The sequence below is a fragment of the Mustela lutreola genome, chromosome 13, assembly GCF_030435805.1.
Source record: "Mustela lutreola isolate mMusLut2 chromosome 13, mMusLut2.pri, whole genome shotgun sequence".
In the NCBI taxonomy this organism is placed as follows: domain Eukaryota; kingdom Metazoa; phylum Chordata; class Mammalia; order Carnivora; family Mustelidae; genus Mustela; species Mustela lutreola.
The window spans coordinates 39,534,484-39,561,684 of record NC_081302.1 but is presented as its reverse complement, the minus strand read 5'-3'; the positions used below and the strand labels follow the sequence as shown (position 1 = coordinate 39,561,684).

Genomic DNA, 27,201 nt, shown 5'->3' with positions numbered 1-27,201 from the left:
ATCCCTACCACACATTGATTTTTATTCTTACATATGTTATTGAGTTCAAGGTAAACTTGCCTGTATATCTTTGAACTCATATCTGAGAACTGTGCTTTTCTAATGTCTTACCTTAATAATTTAAACTAAAGAACTCTTGCCACTCTAGTTCACTGATAAATTAACAGGTAAACTTTGGTTTCTTACAGCAATGGTTGATCTAAAAGTATGCCCTTACCAAATTCTTGTTGTTTAATTGGAAACAGGAAGTCTATTTCGGTCAGCATGTTCAATTCTGCTCTTTAATTAGAATAATTGAAATTTTTCTGCCAATTAAAACTTATTAGTCAGGGTCATCAAGAAAAAGCTGCTGCTCCAAAATCAAACCAAGCTTCAAATAATTACTGAGTCCACGCAGTCAAAATGTAACTTTAGCTCCCAAACTACAGGTTTTTAAAAGTATAAGTCAATCTGCTTGTCTTATAAGAGAAAACTTTTTCAAAGGGCCCATTTTTTTTTTTATTGTTTAGGAATGCAACAGAATTTATGTTCTAAATAAGAATAGCATTCATGAAAGTTATTCAATGACCCACATGCACTAGACTCAATGACAGACAGGTTAGCATGTTGTTCCAAGAATCATTCTCCTTTGCCAAATGGGAGAAGGAAAGCTGTGTGTGCATAACTCCTAGCTATTTCTTTTTAACGTTCAAATGTACCTGAGATCAAAACTGCAACTTTCTTACCTAGAAGTTTTACCATAATGCATCCATTATAAGAATCAATGATAAGGAAATTTTATTTGACTATGGGGCTGAAATCATTCTCTCCAGTTCTCAGACTGGAGGGGGATATTGAAAGCCCAACATGGTTGACAAGTGTTTACCACCTACTGTGGAGAGTTTTAAGCAAGGAGGTATTAAGCCAGTAATAACATATGATATATTTATAGAACTGCACACAAGCAATGGCTAGTTTTTGTCGTTGTGGGTGATAAAACTGAAAAACTTGAGAAAAGAGCTAAAATTTAATAAGCAATACTTATATGCATGTTTCTAATAGACATGAAGATGTGTTCTCCCTGTGCACTACAAATAGGCTGATCTGAGCTGGCAAGTTTATGCAGAGGTGCTTGGTACTGCTGACCCATTCAGAAACAGGGATTGGAATAAAAATTGCCTAAAAAGTCAGACAGCATCATTCTAGTCTAGGGCAGAAGAGAGATCTTGTTGTTATCATTCTAGTTTGACCTCCCACCTCTTCTACTTCCCTCTATCGGATATGAGTAGTTTAAAAAAAGGATAATCAAAAAACTCTTGTTCTATTTTGAGATTAGCAGAATGTTTTAAATTCACTGCTAACATCTACTGTTGGTGAAAACTATTCAGAATCCTACTGTTGAAAAGATACAAATGCTATTCCTACTCTTGCTGAATACTGTCTGTGAAGAAGGTTCTCTGCAAACGGAAAAGAACCACACGTTGCCTCAGGGATGGCAGCATCATCGTGCCAAGTGCTTACCCGAAAAATGTGTGCACAAAAGGAATCACAAATAAAACACATTAGACTTCGTCCCCTCTTCTTTACACCATCACACAAAAAATTTATTTTTGGCACAACTGACTCCTGGTGCTGTACCACAATTTTATTTTATTTTTTTAACTTAAAGTTTAATGAAGAGACAGTATTGCCTAGCAACCATGAGCAAAGCCTCTAGTGGAACACTGGGAGGGTTCGAGTCCTGAACTACTCTTCCCTTACAAGAACTGTGACCTTAAGTAAATCATTTAACTTCTTCTCAGATATAAAAGAGGGATATTAATAATAGTTCCTGACTCACAAGGTCACGGTTCCTATTTAAGGAGTTAATACGTGTAAGTGGTTGAGGAGACCAGGCATACAGTGAACACTCAAGTAAATGTTGGCTATCATCCTTATCTGTTGTTGGAAATCTAGTTTCACCATGTTTTAGAAATAAAGAGACAATGGTGCCAAAGTGAATATTGTGATCTTCTCTTTCAGAGACCCAAATATCCCTCATTCCTCCTGTGAAACTGTTTTCTAGTTAGCTGAAATTACTGTGGTTTATTTTGGCCAGTTACTATTATATACGTTTAAAGCATGTTTATATCTTTTAGTAATAAAGTAATGATGAATCATGTTAAAGTACTCGATGATGAGTTTCAACTCTATAACGTACTATTAAGATTAATGAGTTTATTCTTCTTAATGTTAAGCTTTTCCTCTGTATAGGCTACTCTAACTCTTATTATGGTTATCTAGTGTTGCTTTCGTCCAAATTCCTAATGAATTTCTTTTCCAGGCAAAACATTGGAAGGCACAGTCTACACAAACTCATTAATATACAAATATCCAACTCCAAATCAGATGCCAATGGACATCATTCTCTTTGTACTTTTACAATAGAGGACTGATTTGATTAATCATATAGCTGGGATTCACTGTATTGTCCCCAGAATGGCTCACACTGACAATGCTCCATAAACTCATAGGATTTTAAGACTTGGCCTGTCCCGCTGCTCACCTTGCCAGTAACTGCTGACTTCTCGTTCCGCCCATTCCTGCTCAAAATGCGAAGATGCCTCTTAGGCAAATATCAGAGTGTATCCATTCGATACCGAATCTTTGTGTTTATTGTTTTGTTTTATATTACATTTAGGTTCTTTTAGATTCTTTATGATTTGTTCTTGCGGGGGTTAGTAACATTAAAGAGTATGGGGATTTTATTCTGAATAACCTTCAAATGACCCTATATCCATGGAAGAAAAAATTTTAAAATATAAGGGGGTGCCAGGGTGGCTCAGTGGGTTAAAGCCTCTGCCTTCGGCTCAGGTCATGATCCTGGAGTTCTGGGATCGAGCCCCATATCGGGCTCTGTGCTCAGCAGGGAGCTTTCTTCCTCTTCTCTCTCTCTGCCTGCCTCTCTGCCTATTTGTGATCTCTGTCTGTCAAATAAATAAATGAAATCTTTTAAAAAAATAAATAAAATATCAGGTCCATGTAGCCATATGGTTAAGAAAGGCATCTCTACTGCTGCACATTCAAGATGTGAGCATTAGATGAGGTTGCTTAAATTAAAACAAAACAAAACAAAAAAAAAAGTGTCTTGTGGCCAACATGTGGCATTTCTAGAACTACACCTCCTCCATCTTTGTCAACTCAGAAACACACCCACCTACAGTGTAAAACAGTCTTTTTGTAATACCTCCAGCAAAAACACTGATATAACTGCTCTTTCCTCAAATTTTTATAAGATTACAGAACACAGTGCAGTTAGGATAAGTGCAAGCATATTTGAGGGTCAGAAATCATTGAGGGATTAGATATGAGCATAAAGCATTCCTGGGCTACCTACCGTTTAAGTTTCAGAACCATCCTGAAAGGCCCTGCTTCTGCACTGTTTTGGAGAGAATATGGTAGGCTGCTCTGTTGTGGCAAAACATAGTTCTAGTATAGTCCTGTAAGCAAACAGCACTTGTCGTCTGACACTCAGGTGACATATTTGGGGACTATGTCAGCTAATTTGCAGCTCAATCTCTTTAATCCCAAACTTGATTTTCCTTCAGCAATAGACTGACAGTTTTGATTATTTACATTAATTTTTCATTTAACCCAATTTTGTCTTTGAATGAACAGCCTGCCGATAAAATCAACAAGCACTAGGTTTAATTAGCTTTTCTAAGACATATCCTGATCATAAACACCACCATCAATCCAAATGACCCCTTTGACTTTTCAAAAATTCTATTTACACATTATCCCAAAACTATGTGTCTCCATATTCACAAAAATTAAAATACTAAAATTCATTTTCATGCTTTATTGCAGAAAACAAGATTCAGAGTAGTATTACTGGTAAAAATAGTGTAGCTACATACTGTTTTAAGTGGATAATTTTCTAATCAATCTATAAACACCAACAATCTGCTTGAGATTTTAGAGTTCTTCTGTTTTGTGATTTCTGATTTAAGAGGAAAAAAGTTAATTTTCTAGTTCAGAAGGGAAAAAATTAATCAGGCAGAGACCTCAAAGAAGATAAAGGCAATGCTCTGTTATCAACACTAAGACAAGAGAGTGAAAACAGAGATCATACAAACAACGGGGATACTGCAAATCGTCCGTTGTCAGGAGAGACTGAACCATAGTGTTTATTTTATAATTGTTTTTCATGAGTCAATGTCAACACTGATTTGCACTGTTTGAACATTTATCAAATGATAGAAAGACGTAGGCCAGACAGATGTTGGGTTGTATGAGGATATCTACCAAAGAGGATGCCTAAGTATTAATTAAAGCCATAGTTCAATTTTTAATAGAAATGAAAAAAATGGCTGAGTCCCATGATCTAATTTTAAGATGAGAAAATTTAATTCTCAAGATGCTAAGTGAAACTTTAGCGAAGTGTAAGTGTTTTTTGATAGGATTGTTGCCAAAAATTAGAAAGCAAGAAGTACCAAAGTTCTAAAAACTGGAAAATCTATATATTTTACTAACCCCTATGGGTTCATTTTCTTTGGTAAAGTAATGCATAGTCACTTACAGAAATTATAATAAGCAAAGAATTAAAACTATGCAAAAACACCAAGTTAACAATTACAGTTCTGATTGTATGTAGAAATGGTTACTGCAGACAGAATAACATTCATGTGATTTCCACATCCAACCTTTATTTAAATGTGTCTATTTTACTAAGTTTAATCTATTCTGTTTCTTGGTACTAAATTAGCTTATCTAACTGTCCGTATATTCACACTGAAAAGTGGATTAGGTTATTTAAGTGGTTGGTCATATCAATAAGTTTATCACTTCCCCCCAAATTGTTTATATTTTAAACAGTGTATTTAAATATCACTACACATTTTATTCCTAAGGTGTACATATTCCTAAGGTTTCAATTTTGTAACTCATTTACGTTAGCGCAATTACTGAGAGATAGTTGCCTGAATATCCACAGAACAGTTGGAAAGATCTTTTTGGAGTTAGGCACCAGCTTGGTGGTTATCACTGAAGCCTAACTGCAATTAAAATAGTACATTTTCTGGCAGTAAAAATTTATCTTAAAAAATGTCTGCACAAGAAAAGTACAGGTGAGGCATTAAATGCATTATTTTAAAAAATTCTCTTTGAATACTGTGTTAAAATTTTGAAATGACCTGCTCATATAAACATCATCCATATGTAAATTAGTGTTTTAGAAATGATTAAAGTTAAAAAAAATATCATAGTCTCTCTTGCCTGAAATGTAAAGCTCCCTTATGACATTTTCTTCTGTGATTAAAGGAAACCAAATTTTCAGGATATGAATGTTTCTCAATTTAAGAAAAAAAAATATACAATACAGGTCTCTATTTTTCAACATTACTTCATTGCATCCATTCCTTGAAATACTGTGATAAATATTCATAAGAAAATGGACTCGCCCAACTCATAACCATCTGGAGGTAAAAGCCAATTAAGCCAAACATTTATTCTAGCCAGAGTTTAACATCTATGTTCCATTTAAGCTTATGTCTTTTCAAAGGGTGAAGCCTGTTTTGCAGAATACCATGATTCAAAATGTCCCTTTGAGAAGGGATCCATGCATAAGTGGAACTCCATTTGTAGAGAACACTGTCTTCTTCAACTCAGGTTATTATTCAATATTATCAATGTGTGCCATGTTTTTAAAATGATTTTTAATATAGCAAATATGTTAATCTCACAGTTACAGAAATGAAGTTTTCTTGCAACTATATTTTATTAACACCTTTGCCTGTAGAAGAAGTGTGATTGTAAGGATGAAAAAGTGTATTTCCCTCTAAATTAACCAAAGGATAAATTTAAGTGTGGCATTCTTATAATTAGAGTAATAGATCTTGGAATTTTATTACCCTACTGAAAGATCAAGTCTCCAGCTCTAGTTAAAAAAAAAGGCTTCAAAAATATATTTCAGGGAAATGATGACATCAATTTAAGACAGAGAGAACTCATATTCTAAGTAAGGGAATTCCAAGAAAAAAAGTATTGTGTTTAAAACCCAGTGGAATCTTTTAGAGCAAATACAAGTGTCTTATTTTTTTAAAAATCCCACAGTCTAACACTGTTTCTGGATCACTGCAGTTACTCAATAGATGTCTACTAAATAACCAAATCCCTAAAAAATAAAGATTAACACATCTATATAACATATATAGGTAGATGATATATCAGTAGATCATATTACAGGTCTTTGGCAGAAAAAAATCATAGTTATGTATTTTTTAAAAGATAAAAATTATTCTCAGAAAAGAATAAACATTTAAAACTACGGGATATAATTCTGAAATAAGTTTTAGTATCCACTAAGGAAAATGTAACATGGTTTAGCAGTCTAGTGATAAGGATGGATATTGTCTATTTGTAGGTTTACAGCCAAATAAGAATTCAACAAGTAGTAAAGATCCTTCACATTTCTAGGGCAGAAAATCAAGTGGACCCTGTTTATAGAAGGAGAATTATGAGAATTGCAGTATAAGAAATATAATTATCTTCATAAAATAAGTGTTCGGTCATTATCTGAACTGTAATTTACATATACTTCCTGGGATGCACAATCACTTCCCTAAGAGTTAACAGAAGTTTTCATTGAAATGGACAACAAAAAATGGTGGTCATCTTAACTTACATTTGGCAATATATAGTGGACATTTACTTGTGATTGATGCCATGAGAAGACTACATTTTTTTTTTTATAAAAAACAACAAATCTTAAAAAAAAACCCACACATCTAAATACTTAAAGCCTGATTCTTGGCATTTAAGATGTTATATTTAACATCTTCGTTTTGTCTGATTATCTGCATGTTTGCCCTTGGGATGGAATTAAGCAAATTCATTGAACAGCTACTAAATGTCATGCTATAATCCTTACAACTCCATGAAGTCTGATAACTCAAGGTAATATATGTCTGTCACTGTTCTGCTCACTTCCCACTACTGTAAGATAGGGCATCTTAGCACAAAAAAAGCAGTAGTCTAAAAGGAAATCATGCCAATGTGCCATGTTGTATTTGTTTGATTCAAATTTTCTGAGCACAAGGAATAAGTTTTCATATTGTTTTTGTTCTAAAATCCTTTTTTCTTACTTAGCAACTGTCTATATATAAAATTAGAACTAAACCCAAATGCCAATACAAAAACAATTTTATCATACTGAGAAGGTAGGAATGGTGAATAAGAAGTTAAAATTTTAATTTCTGGGGCTCCTGGCTGGCTCAGTTGGTTAGGCGACTGCCTTTGGCTTGGATCAAGATCCTGGAGTCCCAGGAGTCCTGGAGTCCTGCATCAGGCTCCCTGCTCTGTGGGGAGTCTGCTTCTCCCTTGACCCTTCCTCTTCTCGAGCTCTCTCTCTCTCAAATTAAAAAAAAAAAATTAATTTCTACAATCCAAGTCACAAGGAAGCCAACTAAAAATTGGCCAAATCTACTTATTTGGTTGATAAAGTTAATTGAATTAGTAACAATTCCCCACTACATTTTGTTCCAAATCCAAATCAATAACTTTATCTTGATGACTTCAGCTAATCTAACATAAGGCAATGATTTTGACCTTAGGATATTAAGAAAAGGATATTAAGAAACACTATCATATTGTGTTATATTTTTATTTGTTGGATCCCATTTATGTTACTATGTCATCCACATAGTCAAACATTATAGACTTGCATATTCATATATTAAAAACGTACTAATAAGTGAATGTATATTACTTTAAAATGAGAAAGATAGAAAAAAAAACCTATTGGTTATTATGCTTCTGACTTACATAGGATGAATCCCAGAAATATGATCCATACACTCCAAGGCATTTTAACTAGTTTGATTACACCATGGATGTCATTACTTCAACAGAGATGCTTTCTAGTCTATGGAATAATTGGAAGCAAAAACCAGCAGGTTTCAAATGGCTCCAGCTGTGTTAAGTACTGACTGTGAAACAGATTCACTCTCTTATATGTTGTTTTGTAATAGGAGTGATGTATAAGGTGAAAATCCCCAGACGGGTGGAGTTCCTATGGGTAATCAACAGGGAAGTAAATTAATAGCAAATGCTAAAAGCAGAATAATTTTAAATACAACATGTGAATGAAAATGGTAAAATACCCAAAATGAGAGATGAAGCAATTATATAAATGTGAAACAATAGGGACTAACATCAAAAGAAAGCATAAGATCCTGTCGGCACTATTCTGATGTTGTTTCAAGGTCAACTTTTCAGAAATCTTAAGCAACCAAAAAAAAAAAAAAAAAAGTTTTAGACGAAAAGCAGATTAACAGAGATAAGTTCTTATTGAAAAGATATAAAACTCAGATTCGAAAAAACCACCAGGAGCAAAACTCAGAGAACATGCATTAAGTGACATCGGCATCTCTGTCAGAGGCAAGCCAGCATCCTTGGACAGAACAAAGAGAAGGGCAGGTAGGTTTTGTTTGGGGGTTTTTTGTTTTGTTTTTGAGTGTCTGCCCACCATGGGGCCGACATTTACAGAGGCCCATGTCTCCATTTCATGATAACATTATGGACTGGGCATGATTACATTCATTTTACAGACAAGGAAAGCTAGGACAGGTACATTTAAATGACGTGCCCAATGTCACAGTTCTAGTAGCAGTTCATGGAGTCATTTTTCATACTCCAAATATCAAATTATTTCTTGGGTCTCCTTTTTTTTTTTTTCACCTGGAAAAAGAATTAAATAGGCCAAAGAGTCTCGAAGGCCCATTTGAGTCTTGAGAAACTATTCTGTGAGTTCTTTTAAGATACCAAATTTATCTTTCTAAAATTAATATAGTAGCTAGACACTGCTCTAGTCACTACTCAATTATTATTTTCCTTCTTTTTATAGAATTCATATGTGATTCTAGGGTGATGTCTGGTTTGACTCAAAAGTCTATTAAGGGAACTTTAATGTAAAAACTTTTTTTTAACCTCTAAAACACCTGTGCTTATCAAGCTAGTAACCAAGTAAATGTATTGACCACTATGTTTAGAGTTACTCAATAATCCAAGTATTTAAAGGTTTAAGTAAAATTTTTTGATGAGGAGGCTTAGAGTAAAAAGAATCTGGGGCACCTGGGTGGCTCAGTCATTAGGTGTCTAACTCTTGATTTTGGCTCCAGTCATGTTCTCACAGTGGTGGAATCCAGCCCCGTGTTGGGCTCCCCACTCAGTCTGGAGTCTGCCTCAGACTCTTTCTCCCTCTGCCCCTCCCCCACTCGAGTGTTCTCTCTCTCTCTCTCTCTCTCGCAAACAAAATTTAAAAAAAAAAAAAGGAAAAAAAAAGAAATCTGAGCCTGTTTATTTAGTTCCTCCTTTCTTTTCCCATTATATCCCAATTAAAAAAAAAAAAAGTATTTTGATGGGCAGACATAGAGGTATGGAAGAAATTAGGGAGAAGAGGAAAAGTAGAGATATCTGATTATATGACAGGAGAGTATTTATGTCCATGAGAATCAGCAGTTTGGCAGTTTTCTAATTTTCTGCTTCTCTCTGATCTACATGCAGGAACCACTGAGTTGAGACACTGATAAATGATACAAAGGTGTTAACTATACTTCACTGTTAAAAAATCAAAATGGTAAGATGCAGAGTCTAAGACAGTCCATACTAGTTCATCTATAGGATGGTGAAGTTAGACCTCCAGAAATGTGAAAGGAGGGGCGCCAGAGAGAACATAATTTCTTAGATTGGAGAGCATGGTGAACCCCTCAGCCACAAACAATTCTTTAATTAGAGCTTTTGTCATCAGACCGCAGATGTTGTAGAGTAAAATATGGATGGTAGCTGAAACAAAACATTCACTCTCTTCATAGGTACTGTATTCACTTTTGCCTCTGTCACAGCGATAGTGGGTACAGATGAACTCTGGTGTGTCATATGCTTACCACATTTTAATGCAATCTAAAGTTAGCTTACTGGGAGGTAACTTGTGAAAAATAATTTTGGGTGCACTGAGTTGCCTTGTAATATATATATATATATATTTTAATATATAAATGGGTTGCAATCCTTTCCAACAAAAATATGTCCCTAATGAGGAAAATGTTCCAAACTTATATATAGCCTAAAAATAGGGTTTTACAAATAAAAGTAGACCACACATAAGGAAAAATACCAGTGTAAAAGTAGGTCATAGACTGGAAATAAAAGCCACTGGCTTTAGCCATGTGACTTGAAAAAAAAAAAACAGAACAAAACATATTATCTGAATCTCAGTTTCTACATTAGCTGACTAAGAATGGAATATCTTCTTTATATCGTTATGGGGACTCAATCAATGGAACTGTTATATATATATAAAGTATGATTCCAATATCAACTTATCTCTCCAGTTCGGTCAACATTTACTGAATGCCTACTAAGTTCATTCCTAGGAATTGTTGTAGATTTGATCTTGGAAATATACAATCTCTTACTTTAGGGAACTTTCTTACAGTCACCTTAATTCTTAGCCTTAAATTACAATATACCAGTATTTGACTTAATTGAGTTACCACTTGGGACTGAAGGACTGTGAGGAACCAGGGCCGTGTTTTGAACAATCCTGAATCTGTGCCTGGGGTTGATACTGCATTGGCTGGAGAGGATGCAGAGCCTTGCCAATAGCAGATGGTCCTACAGGAATAGTTTAAACCCCAAGGAGTGTTGCTTCCAGTATCATCCAGAAGTCAATAACCTTAGCGAAAGCAGAATTTAATTGTCTAAAACAGAGACTTGAGGTGTCAAAATGATTTTGCTTAATTATTACCATGTTTAAAAATCAATCAATGAATTCAACATATTTTGCCATCAGTGCTTGGCAGAAGATTTTGCTGTCAAGACCAAGAATGAGCTCATGTCAAACTAAAATATCCTAAAGACTGTGTCTGTTTTTACTACAACTTAATGTAATTTTGATACTCATTTCAATTCTGCAGCAAAAAGAGGATTTATTTTTATAAAAATTCTAACATCTTTTTTGTGTTGGAAATTTGAAGATTGGGGATACATGAAAACATTAATCCATACAGTTAAACTTAACATCATTTCTTCACCTTGAAAACAGTTATCAGTAAGAAAAGCTCGATTTAGAAAATTGCAAAGGAAAACTATAGAGATTTTCTATTTCTAGGAAGAAAAGACACATGGTGGGTGTGTTGATATTTTATGGATGTTCTTGAGCAAAATATACAGACATGCAGAATAGATAGGCAGAAATAGTTTTGCGTCATTTTAAAATCTATCTAGAAACTTAAGAAAACAGATGTATATCAAGTAACGTAAGTGAATATAATCCACCTAGTGAATGACAAGAAACGGAGCAAAGAAAAGTCACCAGTGCAGGTGTGTTCACAGCTGACAAACAGAAGGAAGGCTATTGTGATTCTAGGCTCTCAATGTGAAAATTGGTTCAATGACATGAATATATGACACAGGAGGGCATCAACTCACAACTCAGAACTCACTCCATTTTGTCTCCGTTTGTCACTTGCACCTTCTACACAAAGTTTCCTGCAGAATCCTATGTAGCTGGGTATTTGAAAGCCCTCAGCATGCAGCTGCTATCACACAGAGGCACAGATTGGTTGCATCTTACGAATCCAAAAAAGCACCAGTATTTTTTTTCCCCCCAAAGAAAAGATCTACTATGGAACTACTGTCAGCAGAAGACATTTTCTTCCTATAAAAGATATGGTTTCATTTTATACATCCTTCTGTGTTTCCATTCTTCTCCATATTGAGGTTTGTTTAATGAGGAAAGAAAACCTCATTTGCTGAATTGCGGTTGCTATTGTCTTGCACCAAAACTGTTTTGTTTTAAAAATCAATCATCTATGATGATTCTCAGCAAGTCCACTGTACCTAGTGGACTGTGCATGGATTATGTGCTCTTTCTAGTAGGCAAAAATATAGGATTTGTAAAGTCTTTGAAAAATATGCATGGCTATTTCCACTGATTTATATCTAACAGGGCCAAAGACATTAAGTATTAAAGAACTGCAAGGCATTTTACTGAACACTGTCATGAAGGTAAAGACATTGAAATGCACATATGTCTGGAATGAGAGGCTGTGCTACAAATACACACTATTTACAAATGGAACAAAGTCGAATTCTAAAAATACAGCTTGAGAAATGTTTCAATATCAATTCCTATGAGGATCAAAGCACTCACTTAGTAGCCAGCCCTCTTCATTATGGTAATGCTACAGTTGCATAGATACCTAGGGCTTTAATATGATTTGCGTTTAGAGGAGAAATCTACACACAGGATTGAGAGTTTCTTCTCAGGCAGAGTTGCAAGCCAGATCACGGTCACTGGAGGTCCCACAGGTAAGCGTGAGCAGGCCTGCACTGTCCACTTGGAATCACTTAGATTCATCAGAAAACAAATCTGTCTATTCTAAAGCATACATTTGGGATTTTAATTCTTTCAGACACTTCCAATGTTTCTGCATTTGGGGAGCAAAATAGGCAAGACTAATTCTCTGGGCAATAAATCACTCTCATGTGGAGGGAAATGTGTTAGCTAGTTGTATTACAAAGCCTTTACTTCATATTTAATAGGCACCTGCAATACCAGCATTATACAAAGCTCTCTACTCTGCAAATCTTTAAAACCCCACTTAATTTTCAGCACTGATTTCCTGCAATCTAAGAGCTTATGAAGGGTTCACTGTGTTCATACAGATCTATGCAAAATGTGCCAGAACTTCCCTGTCTGTGATGGCATTCATTTGGAGGTGAATCCCAAATTTCTATCACTGGCATGCTTATTTCCGACCAAAATAAATATTCTTAGAATGAAAGCTGAAGATTAGGAGGACAAAAAGGAGGCAAAGTAACTAGCACTGGGAGAGATATATGCAAATATCAGCTCAATGACAATTCTTCATACCATTTACAATTGAAGCTTAAAGATCCAAATACTCTGCAATCCATTAGTTTCTCAATATCCTGGAAGGGATTAGAGTATTTCTTAATCAACTGCTAACAAACTGAAAAAGGCCAGAGACTGGATATTCGCAAGCAGTGTAATACTAAGAGGCAGAGATGGTCAGATAGAAAGACACGCAATGGAAGAATGTTAAAATATAAGCTATAATACAAGCATGGTAAAATTGACCAAATTTCCATCTCCCTGCAGCGCATACAGTTTAAGAATCTATATAAAGTAATGAGTGGTGAGGCTGTAGGGGGCTCCTTCTAAGAAAAGTTGTTAATTTCACTTGTTTTCTCAAGGAATTCCAGAATAATGAGCATGAAGTGACCAGGAAGAATTAATCAAGTATGCCTCAAAGATGGTGCTTTTAACTCCACTACCCACAGCTGTCCAGGTGGTCCCAAGTCCCTCGTTTTAAATGTGATAAGGGCTGATGGCGCTATAATCAATCAGACTCTTAAAGATCAGGGGAAATATTTTCACATGCCATTTAAATAATGGATAACTATGTAAAAACACATCCCTAATGAACGACTTCAAGTTCTGAACGTTCTACTGATTCTGTCACCGCTCTTGACTATAGAATACAAACTGTGTAGAGGACAAACATGTGAGTGAGAGATTAAATATGGGTTGTTTTCCCAGCCTGTTCCTGCCATCACTCTTTACCGTTAAGAAAGGGTAGTTGTTTTACTTAGGAATTTCCATTTTAATCAATCTTGTCTTCGGGAAAAAAGAATATAAATCAAAACCAAAATGTCAATCATAGTAATATGTCTTTCTTGTTCTATGTTTCCGATGACTGACAGCCCAATAGGTTTGTATCAAACAAAGGTAAAAAGCATGTGTTCCTTTCCAAATGAAATGTTTGACAGATTGAACAGCTATCTGAAATAACCGATGAAATCTCAAACAGCAGAGTCTTTACATGAGAGACCTTCTTTCTAGATTTGGATTTTCCTCTTTGATCCAATGCAGATTTGGGAGGTCCTAACTTTTACAAAAGATGTATCACCTTAGCAACATTGGCTATTGAACTCCTATGCCTCGAGATACTGAAAACTTCAGAGTAATCTCATTGACTTGCAGTCCTAAATTCTCACTAACATCTGACCTGTGACTACAAAACAAAACAAAACTAAAATGGCAAATTTAGGGCCCTGGTATGTGAAATTCTGGAAAATATATTAACCATAAAGTCAACCATCAAGAAAGCCAAAATTTTAAAATCTATGTTAAATAATTCTTAGTTCCCAGTTATGTTGACCATGTAAGATAGTAATTGATTGGTTGATATTAGCGACAGACTAGTTTGAATAAAGGATCTCCATCAAGAAAAACCACCCTAAATTCATAGAATATTTACTGCAGGGATTTTTAAATGAAAGTGGTAAATAATCCACAAAACTCAGTTTTGTTTTGGTCTGTAACAATGCATAAGCTAAGAGTTCAACTCTGATAGAGTCAAACTGAGGAAGTACTAAACAAGGGCAGTACAGTTGACATGGCCCTGGATCCTATAGACGCTCAATCTGGGACAGCTAGCCCAACACAAACAGTGCAGTTTTTAGCATCTGGGGGACTTCTGCATTCCCACCCAAGCAATAAACAATTGGAAATCAAAAAACCTAAATAACAAAGTAAAACTGGGGAAATAGAGCTTCTGAAAAAATAATTTACAGGTCTCACTTTCATACCTCAGTACTGTCAGATAAGATAATGTAATATGAAAAATAATTCAATAAGAGGCCATTTCTAATATTTGGGGCACAGTTTACACACATCTCGTGTGTGTTAACATGAAAAATGAAAGTTCAAGAATGAAACTAATTCACAATTATTTATGAGGAGATGTGATTTTAGGTTTGAGGTTTTTTGTTAAATCTAAACTCTCTCTTACTATTTCACATATATTTTAATTTGTGCTATTATGAGAAGATGCATTATAGCTTGAAATATTTAATAAGACTATACATATATCATAAAAATATAACACATTATCACAAGTACAATACTCGCAAGGTAATTTTAATGATGTTCCGTGACACTATAAGGATGACTCATCTGAAACTAAGGGAACATCAGTTTAGAGTGTTTCTATATATAGAAATAATTGCAATATTTAGGAGATAGTATTTTAACTACAGAAATTATATTCTCTGTGTTAATACATATTCAGTAATCAGAGGACACATCTATGCTTAATATAGTGGCAACTTTTATTTTTATTCTCCTTAAGGTTATTAGCAATGAATACTAAAATGCACCTTGAAATTCATAGTTTGGCTGTGTCAAGTTGAAAAAAAAAAATCAAGTATTTGTCTCACAAAGCCAAGAGGAAAGATAACTAGTTTGAATAGATGGCCCATCCTCACTTCAAATTCCTAAGTCAATCCAAGGGCTCCGGGTATCCTTTGCCTCATACTGATTTCATGGTCATAGGGCACTTAGTTAGCCAAAGGGAAGGAGTAGAAATAAAAATCACAACTGACAATGCTTTAAAAAAACCCTTGCACTTGGGAGAGCAATTTTTCTCCATGTGCCTCTCAGGTTCAACGGACAATAATATTCTGCAAAACTTAGTAAAGTATCTTAAAGTTTTTCCTAACTTTACATTAGTTAAGATTTGCTTCCTTCACTCTCAATTGCATTTTTTTCATGCTCCTCAAGAGCAATTCTATGACTGCCTCACGCATTTTACAGGACATAGCATTTTAGTGGCTGCCGGGGGATTCCTCAAAAATGAAAAGTAATCCTAAATGTAGTATAGTATCTCTAAATGATTGGGAAGAGCAACAACTCCCTTTACACAGTCCAAGTACATGTATACACTAGAGTATAGCATGCATACACATTCCCAATGTATAATTTCTTCAATATATACCCAGATGTATATACGAGCCAGTACTCCCAATTATGCACAGTTGAAGTCAGGATGTTTAAGCTCTAAAATAAGCATTTCATTTAGAAAATTAAACATGACTGCTTACCCAGAACCAAACTCTACTACAACTCTCACAGATTGTTTTATTGCTGGAAGAAGTTGTCAAATGTAAATAGGTCACTTAAAAAAAAAAATACTAAAAACATTTTCATTCCCCCCCACAAAAAGCACACTGGGGCCAAGAAAATTAATTCCCCGAATGCTGTCAACCGGGTTGGGAAATAGCAATAAACAGCTTACTGTAAAGCCCCTCCAGCTACAATAAACCGGCTGTCAATAAGCGGACTGAGAGCGAGGCTGTGTACAAGCAGGTACTCTGGAAATGATCATCTGAAAGGGAAAGGAGCTGACGTGTCTGATTCCAACATGCTGAGGCAGTGGTTCTCAAAGTATGGTCCCTGGACTAGCAGCACCAACATGGCTGGATATCTCGTCAGCAATGTAAATTTTCAGTGCCACTGGGGCCAACCCAATGGCACTGACACAGAACCTCTGGGAGAGGGCTCCGATAACCCACGTTTTAAGAAATGCTCCAGGAGATTCTGAGACACCCTAAAATTTGAAAACTTAACATCACACATTATAAAAATAATAATCCCACGAAGAATATATTTTCCTTTTAGAAAAATACACCAATGAGCTTTATCCCTTAAAGTGCTACTGGAATTGATTATGTTGTCATCCTCTTAACCCTGTAACAGTGAACTCTGCTTCTTTGTGAATAAATATCAAGACATGACCTTGCTTTTTTTTTTTTTTTTAAAGGGACATTGCACTCAATTTGTGAGTGCTAAGGATACTTCTAAAGATTCATGTGAACTATTTCATGGAAAATCCAGTGGCCGATTTGGTATATTTGAAGAAAATGAAAGCTCAGTGAAAGAGAGGGGATGAGGAATCTGGTTTCCAATGTTCGCTGCAGAGTCACACAAGGCAAAACAGCAGGGGAACAGGAGACAAAGTACGAACCAATGCACTCTAAGCAAACTCATGGTACAAGAGTCAGACATTATGTTTTCATTGTATGGATGATACAAATTAGTAATATTAAATTCGGTAACCCTTTACTCAAGAGTCTTGGATTTTACTCACACATCACCTAGCACCATTAAGTGAAAAATTATTCCTGTTAACAGCAATCTGTGCCCACTCAACTGTTTATAAATTCCTTTGAAGGCTTTTGTTGTCATAAACCCTACTTTTTCAAAATCGTGTAGCTTCAGGAGCACATTTTATATAAAAGCCACCAGTTGAAGTGAGGAGCTAAAAAAAGAATTTTTATTTTAGCTTAACTAGAACATCTTCAGATAACACTCATGTGGTTCAGTTAAAAAAGGAAAACTAACGGATAGTGTATAATTTGTGTTCTTCATTCATAGAAAATATGCCTCTTTTATACTAAAATTATGCATTGTGTTATCACCATCACTTCTCCCTACTTCCAATATTCCTTTTGTCCAACACTGCAATTTTTCCTTCTCAGCATGAAAACTTCTAAAAGGTAAAAAGCAAAGCCATTTCAATAGCTCTTTATCATAATCGTGAATTATAGCTATGTCTGAACATCAAAATGCCTACAGAGACACATGGTCTCAAGGAATGTCTAAAATGCACTTTAGTTCCAGTTAGAGAATTAGTCAGCATCCTATTTTAAAGATTACGTCATACAAATATTCTTATGACTAAGCCTCAACAAAGTATCTTTTCCATAATTCACTGAAATGCACTTAACATTTATGTCTCTGTACTACATATAGTTTCAACTCTTGCAGAAAAGTCAGAAAAAGTGGGCCTGTACGTCAATGCTAATACACACCACGTTTGCATCAAAAGAAAGATGATGTTGGAAGAATGTCAGTCTCTTCCTTTGGAAAACAAATTTCAGAATTTACGTGAAAAGTTTCCATCATGTTAGCTTTTTTCAAGATATTATGCAAATCATAAAATCTCAGTATATTGTGAGTGACCTTCACATTAAAAAGTAAATTTTAGAAGAGCCATTTTCTTTTAATAGAAACTTCATATTTAGCTTCATAAATTACATGATTAACTATTTACCAACTTCTATAAGTTTACTTTACTAAGCTCTGAAATTTTCTAAATTTTACAACACCAACTTCTCTTAAAAAGCTGAGGGAGTTAACATAAAAATACGTCCTTCCAACTTGAACTTCTTTCGAAAAACTTCATATTCTCCTCTAAAATTTCTATATGGACTTATTTTAATTCCTTTCTTTCCGTGCATGTAAGCTCCAAGTATGTGGACTTTTAAAATGCTCTAGGTATCTAATCTTCCATTTTAAAAAGTGGAGATTATAGTTGAATAATAATCCATAGGCATTATGCTTACTGTTCTGGAAATATCTATGTGATTCATTGACAAAACTGTTTTCGTAAGTATCTTATTACTACCAAGCCTTAAAGTCATTCCAGAACAATAAACACTAGAGTGTAAGAGGAAACTAGAGTTTCACTAAAACATTCTATCTCACCCCAGCCCCACATACATAACAAAGGAAAAACTCTTGAGTTTTCAAACACTAGGCAACAACTGTCAATACTATCCTGCAAATTTATTTTGTTTTCCTGAATTTTCTGAAATCTGTATGTCCTTTATTTTCAACAAACTCAGATGGACCATCGCCATGGGTGGACTCCATACCAACAAGGATAGCACTTGGATTACGAAATCCTAGAAAGTTGGTGTGGTGAGAGCTGATCGCAAAAGAGCAAGCAAATGAATTTAAATGCTAGCTGCTCCAGAGCAACTATCATTAAATAAAAGGTATCTTTGGCTGTAGCACCAGCTTGATCCTTCCCTCCCCCCGTTCTTGCTACTGCGGGATTGGCACCTGGCCAGCACAAGCGACATGATACCCTAGTGCCATCTACAGGCTATTACTGACACTCAACTTTCATGGCAACAGACAAGCACCAGTGAAATAAATTAGACAGTGCTGCATTTAAATCTTTATTAACAAGGAATTATTAGACCTAAGAAAAACTAATTCTGGATTTGGTTGAAATATGAGTTTCTCAGCCTCTTAATCCCTCTTCATATGGCATATTTCACAGTTTAAAATGAGTTATGACAGATCACTTATGCATTACTAAGATGGGAGACTATTTACAATGGATTCATTCTTTTCTGTATAAATTGGTTATATCAGGGAGAAAGCATTCCTTCTATTTTTTTTTTTTTTCCTTGAAAGAGTACTTTGGCCATTACGGACAATTTGCCAACCTTTCTATTCAATACCCAATTTACTATATTACAATGAAATCATCTGAAATCAAAGAGAAGGCTTCCTATATGGCTTCGTTGCAATCTATCGACAATCATGTGCTTCACAGCTGATGTACGTTTAATAATCTACTATCTTGTTTAGAGACTAAAAAAAAATTAACCCCTTTAGCAACCACAGCTCCAAAATCATTACGGTCAGACCTTCAAACGTCATTTAAAACTTGGGATTTGAAGGTGACTTTTTAGATCAAAAGGTAATATGAAAAATCTCGAAGCAGTCAATTTGGAAACCCCAGGAGCAGAATTTGGCATATCAGGACAGGTTTTCTTCTTCAGCAAACATTATCTTGGGACATTTTTGGAATCGTTCCCTCTTTTCATCTTTTGCCATTTGAAGGAAACTGGGAGGTTAAGTAATTCTCAGAACTCAGAAATTTCAAAGCTGTTCTAAAAATTCTTGACTGAGCCCCAGAGGAACAGAAAAGGGGTCAAGTTTTTTTTTCCCTCTTTCAAACTAAGCTAAAGTTAGACCAAAACAATAGACACACTGGCACGTTAATACTGGTTGACTGGGCACTTGTATGCAGTACTTATAGACCAGTAAAAGTGCTCGTTTACCTGTCTGGTGTGTAAGGGGCCCTTTGTCTTGAAGCCTCCTTGGGAACTGCACTCTGAGGCACTGAAGTGATCTGAACTAGTGGAAGAGCGTTTGGAAAGGGTGTCACAACCCCCGACAAAGGTGTTGTCCAAAGGGAGTTCCTGAATCACATGATGCTTTTTCACGGAGACTGGAGTGTCTGGTTTAAGATGGAAAGCAGGCTGTGGAGAAGCAGATTTGTAGTGCTTTGCCAGGTCAGGGCTGTTAGGCTTGAAGGTGGTGGGAGGGGCCGGGCCCCAGTCAAACCTTCCTATGCTTTGCTCCTCCAGCTCAGCCGGCAGACTTATGGTCCCGTTGATAGGTTCGTGCACTGCATCATCGGGTTTGGACTCTTCGATTGTAACAAAGTTCAAAAGAGAGCTCTTGGGAGACTTTCTTTTCTTCCTTTTCTTTTTCTTGTTTTGTTTGTTCTCCTGGTTCGGGGACATCCACTCAGCACCCTGCTTGCTCCTCTGGGCTGCTTTAAACCTGGATGCATGGCGACAGCGCACCAGGACAGTGACAAAGATCACGACTATGACCACCATGGCACCTGCAACAATGGCGATCATGATGGTGAGATAGTCCTCATTTTGATAGGGCTGGCTACTGTCCCCTATGTTCCTGTCCAGTGGGGTCTCCATAGTCCTGCGAATCAAGTCATAGATATAGGACGCATTCCCAGCAGTGTCGTTAACGTAGAGAAAAACAAGCACGAGTGTGTGCAAAGACTTTGGGTATCCCAGGTCACTTATGTTGACGACCAAACGGTGCAAGCCCACATCAGTAGGCGCTGGTTTCTCTTCCAGAGTAATGTTACCTGTTACTGGATCAATCCGAAACAAGCCTTTGTTGTTCCCACTCACAATTGTATACTTGAGTTCGGCGTTCATCCCGGTGTCAATATCCACGGCGAAAACTTCTGCTACCACAGAGCCAGGAATGGCTGAGAGGGGCACCAACTTAAAAGAAGTGTTGGAAGGTGGAGAAATGACAACTGGGCTATTGTCATTGACATCCATGACATTGATAGTGACTTTTGCAGTAGAGGAGCGGGGTGGTTGTCCTCCGTCAGTGGCTTTGACATCGAAAGTGTAGGAACTCTGCTGCTCTCTATCAAAGGAGACATTTGACTTTATGACTCCAGAATAGGGATCCAACACAAAATTATCATTGTCATTTAGAATGGAAAGAGTCACAGCTTTATTCTCCCCAGCATCTGCATCTGTCACTGTGATTACCCCCACAGTACTATACTTTGGCAGATTCTCAGACACAAAAAATTGAAAATGATTATGAGTAAACTTGGGGCTATTGTCATTCTCGTCCAGAACAGTAACTATCACAGCCGCTTGGCTTTGGAGGGGAGGGGTCCCATTGTCCCTGGCAGTTACTGTAAAAATGAAACGTTCTTGTTCTTCTCTGTCAAAGACTCTGGAGGCTGTCAAAACTCCTGTCTTTCGGTCCAGATCAAAGAAGGAGGCATTCGGCCCAAGCTGATAAACAATGTCCGCATTTTTCCCACTGTCTTCATCTGTGGCACTAATAGTTGTTAAGTATAACCCACGTCGGTTGTTTTCAGAAACTGACAGCTCAATTACAGGCTGGTTGAAAATTGGTGGGTTGTCATTTTCGTCCTCAAGCTTAACCCTTACCAGGGCAGTCTGATTTAAACTGGGCTTCCCGGAATCAGAGGCAACAATTTTAAAGCTGAATTCTTTGGTGCCCTCATAGTCCAACAAAGAGGAGGTCTCTAACAAATATTGGTTGTCGTACACCGCCTTCAAATGAAATGGGACCTCTCTCTCAATAAAACAGATCACTTTGCCATTCACATCTGTGTCCTTATCTGAAACTGTAATTAGGGCAATCTTTGTATTGACAGGATCTTTCTCAGATAAGTACACTGTGCCATTGATGGGACTTATAATGTACCTGAGGTCTATGTTAGGAGGGTTATCATTGACATCAGTGACATTGATGGTAACCGTTGCTCGAGCGGGTGTGGAGCTGCCATCGCTAGCCAGCACTGTCACTTTGTGAATGGCCGTCTCCTCTCGATCTAAGGACCTCTGAACTGTTATCAGCCCAGTAGTATTATTTAAAGCAAAGAGTCTTTTGGTTGCAGGGGCGACCTGGGCACCAAAAATGTACCGTATTTCAGCATTACTGCCTATATCTGCATCAGTGGCATGGAGCTGAATTACAGAGGTGCCTACCGGAGCGTTCTCTGGAATGTGCACCTCCACTTGACCCTCTTTAAACACTGGCCTGTTGTCATTTACATCACTTACTGTGACCTGCAGTATGGCTGTGCTGGATTTCTGTGGAGTGCCTCCATCCTCTACTTTGATTTTCATCACATAGGTATCTTTCTGTTCTCTGTCCAAGTTTTGCTGAACAATCAATTGTGGCCACTTCTCTCCCTCCGGAGTTTCCACGATATCCAGTCCAAAAACACTCTGCCCATTTAACAATTCATAATGCTGAACACCATTGAAGCCTGTGTCAGGATCTGTTGCTGATGGAATTGGAAAGCGGCTGTTGATCAAAGTGTTTTCTGGAATGGAAATATTGATGACAGGAGATGGAAACATGGGGGCATTATCATTGGTATCCTTGACAATTATTTTTATTTTGATCAGCCTGAAAAAATCATTGGGGAGGATCACTACCTCAAGTTCAAAGAAACACTCGTTCTCCTCAGCATAAGAGGCGCCAGCACAGAGTTTTTCTCTGTCTATTCTATTGGAGGTTGTGAAAATCTCCCCAGTGCTACTGGATACTTTCACCAAAGGGGCATCCCCAGCTTTAGAAACCAGTCTGTAGACAAGGCTGGCACTGGTCCCTGTGGCAGCATTGATGTGAGAAATGTTCAGATCCTTTGGTATGTTTCCTATGGGCACATTTTCAGGCAATTCCTCTCTAATAGTGTAAATAAGTTCTTGAGCTATTGCAGAATCCAGCCTTAAACAGGCAATCAGAGCAGCCAACAGGTAAAAATCCCTCAGGTCCATGATAATGTATTTATTTTCTTTTCCCGGATTTTAGGGTTTAAGGGTTTCCACTGAGGAATGATGCACAAATTGCAAGAGGAAGCGTGCATGGACTGGAGGAGGCATTACATCTCATCGCTTATTTGGAGACAGCCACTGTCAACACAATCGTATAGACAATATTATTCTTCAGTAAACAAAAACACACGATCATGAAATATCACAACACATTTCCCACTGCATATTAGTAAACATGGCAGTTTGCTCTGCCACTGTTTGCAAGTTAACTCTGTGGATGAAAACACTAAATAGCCACTGCTTGTTGCGTTTGCCCAGAGAAAATGAAATACATCTACTTTTGAATTAAGGACAGCTGCTATTTTTACCTGTACTCACCCAGACTGTTTTTCAGGACACTGTTTAATTCAAAACATGCATTCTTATGTTCTCTTCTTCCCCTCCCCCTGTCTTACCCGCCTCTTGGCTTCTAACCCAGCTCCCTTAGTTTTTTTAGGTGCAAGTGAAAAACACTAAGTATTTAGCTATGGTTCCTGCTAATTGCTTTGTCACATGTCGAATGTGATGTTTTTCTTCTCTGCTACACTGAGTCATCTCTTTCGTCTAAAATGACTATCTTTTTCTTTCCTCCCAGTTCTTCAGCTGCCTTCTAATCCAGTCTTACTGGGAAACAAGCATCCGGACATACTGCTGCAGCATCAGAAGCAATAGTCACCGGCCACTACATAATCCTCATTGCCTAAAAGCACAATACCAAGACTTCAAATTTCCTGCCCAGACCTTGCTCTCATTTCTCCATATTGCCAAATTCTCCCCATTTGGATTAAGAAGCACACTAAAACTTTTAAAAATGTGTAAAACAGGATTCCTTATCCTAGATGTGGAAGAGAGTGTTGAGATGTAAGTGAAACGCAGCTAACATTTCCATGTAACAGCACAATATTTTCTACTGAGCACAGAGGGGGAAAAAAAATGCAGTTTCTTAACCCTGATCCCTGGTTATAATATTAGTAACATCTGTCACACATAAATACTGCAACCCAATAACGCAGGTAAAAAGGCTTCTGCTTAGATGCTCCCCTAACTGCAATTTAAATGGGTGCAAGCCTCCAGGCAGCTACCTACTTGAGTAGAACTGGTCAGTTCCCAGGCTCTAATCTTATCTGCATTAGGCTGCACGGTAGCTGATGCCCGCGATTAGTTCCAGCAGAGTGATGCAGGTAGGGATGCAGATACAGCTTAGTAGGTGAGCTCTGCCCCAGCCGTCTACCCAATTACAAACATCCCTCGTCCACACTGAGGACATATCTAAACACAAAATTTACAATTGTGCATGCGAAACTTTACACTTACGTTAGTTGCCTCAACCTTTCCCCTTTCCCGGTATGCTGCAGTTAGGAATGATTGATTCCAACACATAGAAAGCCATGCATCTGGTAGCACCAGTTTGGGGAGAAAATCAGAAGCAGCAAAACGTTTCCTCCTTGTAAAATGTGTTGCTTCGGGCTGGCAAATTAGCAACTCCAGAGAACAAATTCACAGATTTGTCGTTAGTCATTCTCTCCACATTTCGTCTCTATTACCCACGGGGTCTGGGCTCTTCTGGTATTTCACACACACACACAACATCCCGTTGCACTTCTTCAGCTCTGGGGTATTTTCCACAGCATCAAGCATACCATTTCTCTCCGATGTCAATACCGCTTAAGTCTCTAACTTCTTGTAGGAGACGTCAGAGTTGGGGTGATGGTTGGTCTCCGGCTGCTCTCCGGGATGACAGTTGCCCGAAAAATTCCTGATCGGTTATCTCTTTCGTGCTTCGGAGACTCTGAGGCGCTCCTTCCTGTCTTGCATGCTCTCGCTCTCTCCCTTCTCCTCTGCCCCTCTCTCCTTCTCCCTCTCCTCTCTCCTCTCTGAACTGAATTTCTTGATATAACTCTCAATAAGCCCAGAGGGAGGGCGTGACTGGCCGAGCCCCGCCCCCCGCCCCTGATTGGCCCGCATCTTGCGGTGCGGGCGGCCGCAGCCCCGCGCGAGGGAGGGGGCGAGGAACAAGGCACTGACTGTCTCCCAGCCTCCCCTCCTCAGCGCCCCCTCGGCAGCCGCGAAAACCCGGAGAACTGATCCCGGCCCCGGGAGAGCCGGGTTCCAGGAGGCTCACTGAGCATGCCCAGCAGGGTCCGGCCCGGGAGGGAAACGCTGGTGCTCCCCAGGCCCGTGCGGCTGCCGCTCTCACGGCGCGCGAACCGGGCTGAGGGCTTGCTCTGTGCGGCGCGGGGCGGGCAACGGCGGGGCACCGGTGGTGGGACGGCCCGGGGCGGCGCGGGAGGGTGGGGGTAGGGTGGGGTGGGGTGGGGTGGGGTGGGGTGGGCGGCGCAGGCAAGGATCTGGGGAGCCTCCCGCACCGCGGCGGGCGGACGGAGGACGCCGAGAAGGCTCATCTCCGGGCGCACATTTCGCACTTGTCTTTACTAAATGGAGGGGCCACAATGCCAAGAAGGGAAAAGAGTCCAGCCGGGGTCCGGGGCACGATGCGCACGGTCACCCCCTCGGGAGGGAGCACCGGCCAGCAGCTCTCCGGAGAGCGTGCAACAGACAACGTGCCCAGTCCTGCAACTAGAGGCTCTTGCTGGCAGGAACACTGGCGAGAAGGGCAGAGAGGGCAGACAGCGAAAGGTCGGGACAGGATATTTGAATCTCAATCAAGACCGGAAAGAAAATTAATTGGAGCACTTCCTAGAAGCAGGGTGACGGAAGCTGCCGGGGGAGGTGGGGGGGGGGATCGGGAGAGAAAGTGGCAGCGTCTCGGAGCTCCCTCGATCAGCCCTAGGCCCGTCTGGCGTTCGGGGTGAAGTCGCGGCTCGCACAGCACGGGCCACGGCGGCCGATCCTAGGTGTCCTTGCGCTGTGGCTCCCGCGGTGGCCGGAAACCTGGGAGCCAGAGCTCGCCCGGTCGCGCGGCGGCGGCAGCGAAACCCGCTTCCAGCTCACCCAACTGCAAACTTTGCCAGCGAAAGGCTGGTGGAAGGAGTTGGTCGAGCTGCTCCCTCAACTGTAGAACATCTCCTTTCCCTTTGCACTTCTGATTCCAACTTTAATTGGAATACTTGCCTTTCCCTGTGCCTTTCTGACCTGCTCTGTGGCATATCCTCACACGCTTCTCATTTTCATACAAGAGCTAAATGGAATGACTCCCGAAAGGATTAGCTTTGTTCCGTAAATATTAGACCCCAAAGCACTGTTTTTTATTGATATTTTAAAATTACTAAACCACGAAAATTTGCGTAAGGGGCTATACCCATAATGGCACATACCTAAGTTTGAGGCATGAATAACAGTTCGCTTGGAACACACCAAAAAAGTATTTTTGAATGACCTATAAAGGTTGTCTGAGAAGATCTTAATGCATGATGGAGTAACTTGTTCTAACTCTAACTCTATCCTCTAACCGAGGATAAAGAGCATTTATTTTAAACCTCCGTGTTCCATATTCTGTACTGGGCTGTAGATGCATTAAAGGCTCTTCACATAGTTAGGTACTATGATGGCAAATTTAGGGGATATCTTTTGTTTTTTAGTACAATTTATTTTTCAATAGGAACAACTTATTTTTAAATATTAAAAGGAAAACAAAAACAAAACAGTCACTATGCCTACAAAACTTAGATATTATATATAATTCCTTTTTTTTTCCCCAACTCGTGTGGCATTACAATTTTCCCTCATCTATGAAAATGTGAGCTCTTCTTTATTCACACTTCTCCAGTGAATATTCACAGTAAAAGTGCAGTGCCTAAAACCTCACTGTAGAATACAGATCCCTTACATGTAAAATATAAAACTGGTTTCTTGCAAATAGGTTGATATTGTTTTTAAATAGCCTATATAACAGTATTTTATAGGATTAGAATACATAAATTTAATAAAAAGGGCTGCTTAAGTATCTAAAAATAAAAATATCTGATACAATGTGAATTAAAGGAATTCTTTTATCTTACCGGTGATGATGATTTTGCCATTCACAAAATCTAAAGTTAAAGCTAGTATGTTGTTCCAACTGTCACCTATTTTATGCTTTGGACTAGTTTAAAATAAATGAACCATCATCCTGATACATTTATAATAAACACAGCAGCACAGCCACTTTCCAGTTCAATTCATAAGTATCATGCTATCTCACATTCCTATTCTAATCATACTGTAGTCATTTCAAAGTTCTGTTGTAATCGCAACACAGAGCTTAGCAATAATTATTTAACCTTATTACCGAGTGTAATTGTTTCTGTTTGCTAAAGGATAGCTTGACTTGTAGTCAGAACCCATTATTATCCTATGCTCATAGATGAAATCTTAGAACACAGATGAAGGTTAGGGAAGAGAAAAAATCATCTCATGATTAAATTTATGACCATGAGACTC

General features: G+C 38.2%; 1 protein-coding gene across 7 annotated transcripts in view; it reads right to left on the bottom strand.

Annotated features, from left to right (window-relative positions):
• The window catches only part of PCDH9 (protocadherin 9), a 902,160-nt gene extending 877,415 nt beyond the window's left edge, over positions 1-24,745 (bottom strand). For 4 of the 7 annotated variants that reach the window (XM_059144723.1, XM_059144726.1, XM_059144724.1 and 1 more), the window contains exons 1-2: positions 24,136-24,745; positions 19,750-22,920 (exon numbers count right to left, since the gene is read on the bottom strand). In XM_059144723.1, the coding sequence (XP_059000706.1) occupies positions 19,750-22,785 (3,036 nt within the window). In that variant the 5' untranslated portion in view covers positions 22,786-22,920; positions 24,136-24,745. The remainder of the gene's footprint in view (positions 1-19,749; positions 22,921-24,135) is intronic. The other 3 variants (XM_059144725.1, XM_059144729.1, XM_059144730.1) reach the window with 1 other exon arrangement.
• Positions 24,746-27,201: the final 2,456 nt, after the last annotated feature.